The sequence below is a fragment of the Tetrao urogallus genome (assembly GCF_951394365.1).
Source record: "Tetrao urogallus genome assembly, chromosome: 1".
NCBI lineage: Eukaryota > Metazoa > Chordata > Aves > Galliformes > Phasianidae > Tetrao > Tetrao urogallus.
The window spans coordinates 880,335-889,986 of NC_136813.1; the positions used below are offsets into that span (position 1 = coordinate 880,335).

Consider the following 9,652-nt stretch of genomic DNA (forward strand, 5'->3'; position numbering starts at 1 on the left):
AGAGCACTGAGCTCCTTTGCAACCTAGGCCATTCTGTGATACACAGACCCATCAGAAAATATCAGTTCCAGCCATGGACTAAGACATACCACAGGCTATGGCTACTCTACCAAATCAAACAGGTTCACTTCCGGACCTGAGGTCAAAACCCTGAAGCAGCACAGGTGGTGCTACTGAAGATGTGCCCTGAGACAAGCTGCACATTAGGCTCCCAGAGGCACTCTGTCAAATCTGTTGAATATTGAATTTATTTTCCTAGTTGTCAGCATCCTTCAAAGCCAAAAGGAGCCAGATGCAGTTCTGCGGCTATCACACTTCAGGACGTTGGTTTTTGTTTTTGTTTTTTAATTAAAAACAAAACAAAACAAAACTTCTACACATTCTAGCTTGCCTCACACTGCTCTCTGAAGAACCACCTCTTGGCTACATGATTCACTTTCTCCTCAGTGACAAAGTCTCAGCAAGACTAATCTTGAAACACATAGAGGAGACAGCACCCTGTGCTTTCAGGTGATAGACCCTGCAGTATATGCAGAATGGACTCAGTGTGGCCCATTTAACCAGGCTTTCAGGGATTTAGCAGAGAAATTTTCCTGGGATATCAGCTAAGATCTCAAACTCAGCTGCCCACTGTAGTAGAACTAACTGCTCACGGGCATCAACGACCATTTGGGCAAGCATGGGTTCACACAGGGCTCTATGGAGCTAAATGCATAGATATCTGAGAGCTGAAGAATTGGATCCTGTAAATGTAATTGTGTCTCTAACAGCCCTGGGTGTCAGACAGAAGTGAATACATGCCCTTGTACCAACAGTACAGAAAATCATAATCTACATCCATGTATGGAATAAGTTATTTTACAATACGGGCAGTGAGGACAGGGCTCTGAGCGCTGATGGAGCTGTGGGTGTCCCCGTTCATTGCAGGTAGTGGGACCAGATGGCCTTCAGGGGTTCCTTTCAACTCAAACCATTCTACGATTCAGGGAAACCTAAAAGAAGTCAAACTCAGCAGTTCCAGGGGTCGCAACCCTGCTTAAATCTGGAGGTGGCAAGGTCTGCAATGCAGCTTTCATACAGCCCAGCACTTTCATCCTCTCACCTCTCAGCATCAAAACCATTGGCATCATCAGACCTGGAAAAAAAAAAAAACCAAACCAAAACACAGGTTGCTCAGGGCCTGGTGGGAGCACATTTTCAGTGCCTTATGTTGCCGTTCTCCACAGAGAGACTGCTGTCTGTCCACACGTGGCCACTGACTCAAGGGGAGGATCTGGATAGGAGAAAGATGCTGTCAAAGCCCCACGGTCATCTGTTCATGTGCTGCAGGATGGTGACACAGCCATGGTAGCTGGTACAGCGCTGCAGCGGGGGCTGCTGCTCCACACTCCCCGTTACAGGGTCAAAAGTGAATGCTTTGTCTGTGCCTTCCCCGTTCTCATCTCGGCCACCCAGGATGTAAATCTTCCCTCCGCACACCGTCAGGCCGCAGCTCTCCTGGAAAGCAGAAGGAAAGGCTGAAAGATGAAGGATGGCCCCACAGCTTTGGGCAGTGGGACTGAGCAGGAGTGCATGACTGCTATGGGCTCAGCCCTCACCTGTCCTGCATGGGGGGAAATAAGCAGGATGAGTAGGGTACGGCTCTTGAGGTACTTCGGTATTATCGTTACAGGCACTTGAAGAACCTCAAGCCAAATGTCAGCTCCCCAGTATACTTCCTTCACATTTAATCTCAGCAAAATGCAGATGGGTACCTTTATTCCATGGAGAGAGAAGGCTCAGAGCTTCTCTCCTCATATTAGGAAAAGTTCTTATATGAATATTAGGGAAAATTTCTTCACAGGCACTGGGGCAGGCTGTCCAGAGAGGTGGTGGAGTCCCTGGAGGTGTTCAAGAGAAGGGCTGATGTCACACTGGGTGACATGGCCTGGAGTGGTCATAGGTATGGGTTGACGGTTGGAACTGGATGACCTTGTGACCTTATTGGCCTTTCCCTCCTTAACAATTCTATGATTCCTAAGTCTTTCTCTTACCAGAGGCCCAGGGAGGGCAGCCACTTCTCGCCAGCTGTCTTTCCTTGGATCATAGCTGAAGATTTTACTGAGGAGCCCACCTACAACATAAATGATGTTGTCCAAACAGACGGCACTGATGCACCTCTGGTAGAAAGGAGTGGGAGACAAGAGAGTCCACTTGTTGTCTTCTGGATCATAGCATTGCACCTGGAAGGAGAAACGCAGCTATGGGAACATAAATTTATCTCATCTCCTTGCTTGGATGGAGATAATATCCACTAGAAATAAAAGAAAATTGGTCCAGAAACACGGATGGGAACTTCAACACTCAGAGGCCAGTGCAATGATCAAGGGGACATTCCTTCATCAGCTGGCTGGGGTCATGTTCTTTTGAGGGTCTATGCCTTCAGCTCTCACAGACAGATTACCAGCTGGTCCTAACCAACACACTACATGGTTACATATTCTGGTATTGAGCTGGGAGCCCCTATCTGCTCTCAGTGCAGCTCAGATGTCACCTTTCTTGGTAAAACCATTATTATTATAATATATATTTTAAGTCTCCTATTCTTCATGTTCCTTGCTGGCCTTTCTGTGATCCTTTCCATTGAAGCACAGTACCTGAAAGCAGACCAAAGATGAGCTGAAACTTCCCACGGGCTTATTTTGCATCTCTTAGTCCTGTTTCCACCTCCCAGCCATCCTCACCCCCTTGCACCACCCATACCTTGTCAGTGTTAGCAGTGTCATCCACAGCACCACCCAGCACGTAGAGCTTGTTCAGGCAGGAGACCACGGCTGCCGAGCTCACTGCTTGTGGCAGTGGAGCCAAGGTGGACCAGCTGTTGGAGAAGGTGTCATAGCACTCCACACTGGAGAGGCGGTAGAAACCATCAAAGCCTCCCACAGCGTAGATCTGCCACAGAAAGAGCAAAGCAAGCCAGTTAGAATCTCCTGTACTCACCAGCTGGGCTATACACTATCACAGAGTACTAGAGCTGACACTTGTCCAGCCACAGTGATGCTTTCTTGTTAAATCCATCATATGTCAGGGTTTGGAACACCCTACACTGCACAGTTTTCACCCAAAGCCTCAACACAGTCGTCTTGCAGAAGTCCCTCAGCACCCCATGGTAGATCTTATTGCTACAGGTTCACATGTGGCAAACTCAGGCAGCAAAAAAAACATTAGCTAGAGCTAATAGTAACATGATTATGTCCTGGTATCTAAATGACTGAGACAACAAACAAGCTCTGACAATGTCTCATTGCACTGGGAATTGGGAAAAAGGGAAGACTGTTCCAAATGGGCTTGTTTGAAAACCTACCTTGCCCTGAAGCGTTGCCATTTTGTGCCTCCATCGGCCTTTCTGCAGACAAGCAACCTTGATCCAGACATTCAGCTGGGAGCTCAGCACCCAAACATCATTGCTGCTGATGTGTCCCCCTTAAAAACAGAGGAATGGAGGGCTGGCACAATCTCAAAGACAGACCCATCACCCTGGCACACCGCTATTTTATATGGGCCCTCCATGCAGCAGAACAACCTAGGCCAGAATGTGGCTGTTGGGTTACTCTCACGTAAACTCAGCTTCCCAAGGATGATGCCCTCTGAATTTCAAGGCACTTATTACACAACTCCATCCCTTCTAAGGAGCTCTTCTGTAGGCTTTGTATTTTAAATCAAGGATGGGCAGATGGTGATGTGATAGGAAACCCTGAAAGTGCACATCAAAACCAACTCAATCCACTGCAAGAGGATGGAAACCCAGATAAGCAAGAAGGAAAGTTTTTCCAAAAGTGCCATCTTCCCCAGAAGGCTAAAAGCGTTTCTTGGGACAACAAAATCCAGGGTAAACTTCACCAAGAAGTGACTTTGTTCTGGAGCTGAGATGCACATCAATGAGTCCCAGTGAATCGACCCCAGGAGCAGTTCTCTGAACTGAGCTCCAGGTGGGGACTACAGCTGTCCCAGGACACCTCACCTGATATGTAGACATCATTCTTCAGCGTGCAAGCAGCAAACTCTGACTTGGTGTAGCCAGGCACACTGGAGAGGGCCGTCCACTGCCTGCTCTTTGGGTGATAGAGATCGGTGAAGGGCAGCTTCAGAAGGCCTTTCTTATCACAGCCCCCAATGATGATGATAACTTCTGCCAGCTCCATGAACCTAGACCATAAAAGGCATGGGTAAGTCCCTAAGTCCCCATCCCATTTAGGATACTGGCAGCACATCCCAGCAGGTAGGAAAAGCTCCTTTCTGTCACCAACTACCAGTTTTCTAGGCAAATCATTTTGCCCATGCACCTTCCCTCTTATCTGCCCATTCAAATCTCTCAGCTTGAGTGGGAAAGGGTCCAAACTTTGTAGGGAAAGAAAATTGAGAGCGACCTTTGAAAGTCCTTTGTGAGATTGCCTACTGCCCCTCACCCTGTCCCTTCCTGCACAATAAAGCCTAATACTCAACACACGGCTGCAAGCATGGAAAGCTGCTCCTGGCAGCCAGCCTGCAACATGCTCTCTGCCTGGAGAGAGAAGTGTTTCCAGGAAATCTCATTCTCTCCAGCCCTAACAGCAGAGAGCAGACGAGACAGATGGCTGGGCAGGAAAGTCTTGCCAAGAAGTAGGTGGCAAGAGAGGAACAGCCCTGCAGGAGAAGAGAGGAGAGGAAGGAAGAGGGCAGAATGGGATTTGAAAGGCTTGGTACAATCCCCAGCTCTGTCTCCATTTGTGCAGCCTGAGACAGTTTACTTTAGACCTAAAGTGTAAAAGAAGGGGAGTTAAAAATGGGAATGCTGGGAGTGGGATTTATTCCCAGTGAATTTAATCTCTGTGCTTGGAGAGGGCACCACAGACTGGTATTGAGCAGTTCTTTGTGTAGCGGCCCGTTGTCACAATCAGCACAGAGAAAACAAGTCCAAGCCTCACATCAGACTGAAAGGGCTTAAACCATCCCTGGAGGTTTAAAAAAAAAAACCAAAAAAACAAAAAACCAAACAGGCTCATGTCATGCAACGTGGTTTAAAGCAGTCACAGGCATGGGCTGATGGCTGGACTAGATGACTGCAGTGGTCTTCCCAACCTTAACTATTTAATGATTCTACATCCCCATTCTTCTACCCAAGCTGCTCCACTAAGAGGCAAAAGTAAGCTGGATTCCATGGTCGAAAGTGCAGAAGAACACAAGAATTTGTCCCCACAGCCATCATTCTCCTCTAGAGAAGCACAGGAAGCCTTACAAACCACCTGGCTTGATACAGCAACCCATCCTAGAGCAGAGGTGTTCTCAATGGAGTTGTTCATTGGAGTGCTTACCAAGCACGTGCTGAATGTACCAGCATCACCATGAAGGAGTAACAGAGGCTTACAATATGTCTGTCTAAGTCTAGAAAATCCATATGTCAAAACCACAGAAAGGTGCATATTCCCATGCATACCCACCCCCGGAAATTGGTTTTCCTTTGTATTTTCCATTTCATGCTGCCAGCTGCCTGGGTTGGAACTTCTTTATCTTCATGTCAATCAATGAATCGCAGGTACAAAAGAAAGAATTTGGGGTGCCTAGGTAGCTACCTGGACTGCAACTCCCTTTTTTTCCTGGACATTAATGACTGTCCCAGCAGCTATGCCTTTGAGCTAGGCAGCATGCTGATAGCTAGAAGGCTAAAGTGAAGTAAAAGAAAAAAATAAAAAAGTAATCATAGAATGGTTGGATTGGAAAAGACCTTAAAGCCCACTCAACCCCAACCCCTGCCATGAGCTGGGTGTCTGCCACCAGATGAAGTTGCTCAGGGCTCCCATCGATGGCCTTGGACACCTCCAGGGATTGGGCACCACAGCTTTGGGCAACAGTGCTGGGGCCTCACCACCTCTGGGGAAGTAATTTCCTCCTTGTATCTGACATAAATCCCCCTTTTAGTTTAAAATGGTTATTATAAATAATAAAATTGTTTAGAACTGTTACTACGAGTCGCAATGGTTTAGTGGGTATGGTGAGGATGGGCTGATGGTTGGGCTAGATTATCTTGGAGGACTTTTCCAACCTTCACGTTACTCTGATAAGAATCAAAGAACTCCATCCAAGCTTTAAGATACAAGAACTTGGACCATGCAGGTCTAGGGAAGGCGTTTTACCTTCTGGGCCTTGATCTCAAAGAGCTGACCTCATTCCCAAGGATGTAATACTTGCGGGCTTCGTGCAGCAGAGGGATGCACTCCTTTGAGTCCTGGATGAGCCCATCCGTTTCCACCTTCTCCAGGAAGTAGGTGGGGTTGAGCAGTGGCAGACGCACATGCTCAAGGAGATCCTTCAAGGCTCCTTTCCGGGCAGGTACGTCGTGTCGTACCCAGCGCATGACTGCTTCAAAGACCACCTCCTCCTTGGGGACCACCAGCTGCTCATCAGACAAATACTCAACCAGTTCCTTCACACCCATCTCTAGGAACTCTTCATGGCACGACACCTCCACGAAACACTCCAGCATGAACCTCTTGCTTTTTTCTGTCAGGGAAGTGATGGAGAACGAATCGGCAAACTTCATGATGCCTAAACAATTGCAGGGGTGAAGCTGGCCTTCAAGAAAGCTGATACAAGCATCCCTAAGCTTGGAGATCTGCAGCAAGTCAGACAGTTCCAAGATGCCTTCAACATTGTCTTCCTGAATGACAATGTTCCCCCCATACATATAGTCAAGAAGGAGAGACATGGTGGAAGCGGAAATCTTCTGGATGTTGATGATATTCTGATGGCTTTCCTTGAGATTGCCACCAAACATCGCCCGGAAATAAGTGCTGTTGGCTGACAAAGTAGCACGGTGGCAGGGGAATTCTTGCCCATCAATTAACAACACCACATCTGTGAAGATGCCCCCACGCCGGTAGGCGTTCAGTGTCTGTAGGATTTGCTCAGCATGGCAGGACCCATTGCAGAGCTTCACATGCAGCTGCTCTTTGCTGGTGTCGCGCGTTGCATTTTCCAGGCTGCTTGTCCTGTAGCTTGATTCTTCTTTCATCATTTGATGCATCCTGGCTGGGAAGCAGTGATTGAGATGACAGATCAGACCGTTAATTAAAATATCTGACCACAGCGTCCAACAGCACTGTGATTTCTGCATCTTTCTTGATGACATCAGGCAGTACAGATTCCAGCCAAAATCTTAGACAGATTTTACCCTCATCCAGAGGAGCTCATCCTCCATAACCAACATTTTCTCAAAAACAAAACCCAGATGTGGCCTCTAGGATATTCCCAGCGCAACCCCATCCCAGCACACCAAACTCTTCTGCTTTTAGATGATTCTTTATAAGACAGTTGCCTTACCCAGGCTGTGCTTTATTAACAACTTCCACACTGTTTTCTTTCTTTCTAGCATCTCAAAGCTCCTGTTAAGCTAATTTCCCCACCCAGCCAAATTCAAACCATCCATGGTGCACCACTTCTTCCCAAGAACCCATCCCAACCAGTTGCTGCTGCACAGACACAAGTCCTGGGAGGAACTGAACTTAGGTCTCCCCCTGCTTGCCCAACTGCTCTATCAGCTGAGTGTTAAATAAGAGGCATAGCAATGCCAACGCTTCTTTTTTAAGAGCACAGCACCAAGCATTCAGGTGGGATGTCAGTGAGGGCAATCCTACTCCTGCCATGGGGGTATTGCAGAGACCTGAGGAGCAGTGAGGCAGAGCAAAGAGCCCTACATAAATCCCTAAGCAACCCTGGGGGAACGGGTGGAGGCTCCAGACATCCCAAATGGCACTGAGAAGTGCTCAGGCTGCAGAAGGGGAATGCTGTCAGCTCAAAGTGATTTAGAGAAGTTACAACAAAGGCAGCATGGTGAACTCTGCGTTTTGCTGGCACACGCAGCTCCAGCCAAAGAAGACAAACGTTCCCATTTCATCATTTCTCACCCTGATCTATGCGAATGCCCAAGCCCCTGGTGACAGTAAGCTTACAAAGAGAGACCTCCCCTGGATAAACCCAAAGTTCTTTCCCCAGCTCACACCCCTCCTCATCTACCCATGATACCAACTCTGAGAAGAGAGTGGGATTCTCCCATTGCCCTTACCCACACACACTCCTTTCTGCATCACTCCCTCCACCCCAATATTGCTAAACTCTGTATTTGTAGGGAGAAAGCTCTCCCAGCTGTTAGCACAAGAATCTCAACATTACCTGGCCCGAAGGTTGAGTCCTCCAGGTGGGACCTAACAAACACAGCCTCCCTCGCGGAGATCTCCCATCCACGCCAGGGTTCTGTGCAGAGATGAGTCCCCTCCACTAAGCACGCTCAGCCTGTCTCTGGCAATGCTTGGGGAAGCACAAAAGCATCGCCTTTATGCTCTCTGCTGAAGAGGTGGGGGAGAAATCTGCTTTTGTTTCTCCGCTACAGGGCATTAGCCATGCAGCTGTCAATAACAGCCAGTCTGGGAGGAGCTAGGGGAAACTCACCGAGGATCGGGGGAAAACAGAGCACACCAGGACAGCTTATGAGGGATGAGCCATCTGGAGAGCAAATTGGGGTCCAAGTGGAATAATTTATTTGATAGACTCCAGCTCGCTGGAAACCACACTAAATCCAATAAATAAAATACAGCTCTGCGAGCAAAACAGGCACCCGTAACACAGATAGATTGGGTCAGGCAGAAGACACGGTGCCCCTCATTAATGCGTGATAATTAGGTAATTAGATCCACAAGGACAGACAGGAAGGTTTGCCCCATGTGGCTCTCAGCAGCCTCCCTTCCAACTCAATCCCATTGCTGGCTGAAGCTCATAGTAGGGAACAAAGCAGCCCTGAGTTGGATCCATGAAGTAACCAGCAGCCTCAAGATCGCCAAAACCCTTGATGAAATGCAGCCCATTCCCTTGCTCAGCATCACTTTGTATTATTTCATTCTAAGCAGAAATGCAAAGAACGACCAACCCTGCGTGTTGCTATCCCAGTAAAGTCGTCTTTCCTTGGAGCACCACCACTGTGTTTTCCAGCTGGATCCCTTCTGCTCCTCTCCCATCAGTGGGATGCAGGGCACAAGCTGGCATCTTCCTCATTGCCAACATTTGCATATGAATTGGCAGCGACCTGGAAAGGACTGTGGTTTCCCAGCCTCTGCCGTGGGCTCAGAGGGCTGGGGAATTTGGTCTTAGGACCTTCCATCCCCAGTTGAGTTGGCTCTGCTGGGCTCCATCCAGGATGGGTGGGTGGAGAGGGTCATCAGGACAATGAGCAGCACAACACTAATCCTTCCCTTTGGGACAAACAGATCTCCTGAGTACAGGAAACCCTTCACCGACGTTTCAAAGCTATTGACACCTTGCCAACCAACCCGAAAGCAAACCCCAGCTTCCAGCAAGGGGTGCAGCCTGTTGGTAAGTTGTTACAGATGCACCAAATGACTGTGAAGGGAAGATTTTCTGGGTTGCAGCTGACCCTGTGTTCATGCCAGGCCATCTATTAGCACATTTTCACAGGCAACCTGTACTGTGCTTAGCCCTGGATCTGTTCCTGTGATGTCACCGCGTCCCAGCATGGCTGTCACTGCGTGAAGGCTGGGGTACAGCCCATGCTTATGGTCAAATTGCATGAAACTGAGGGCATTAAATACCCCAGAGGTCTGGAAAAGGACATTGGGGTGCCTGATAG

General features: G+C 48.3%; 1 protein-coding gene across 1 annotated transcript; it reads right to left on the reverse strand.

The window, feature by feature from the left end:
- Nucleotides 1-1,308: 1,308 nt before the first annotated feature.
- Nucleotides 1,309-7,039, reverse strand: KLHL35 (kelch like family member 35; the record flags this gene model as incomplete). The annotated part of the gene is made up of 6 exons (XM_079535791.1): nucleotides 1,309-1,497; nucleotides 2,034-2,222; nucleotides 2,743-2,931; nucleotides 3,344-3,462; nucleotides 4,001-4,185; nucleotides 6,150-7,039. The coding sequence occupies 6 exons, from the start codon at nucleotides 7,037-7,039 to the stop codon at nucleotides 1,309-1,311; spliced, it is 1,761 nt and encodes a 586-aa protein (XP_079391917.1).
- Between the last annotated feature and the right edge of the window lie 2,613 nt (nucleotides 7,040-9,652).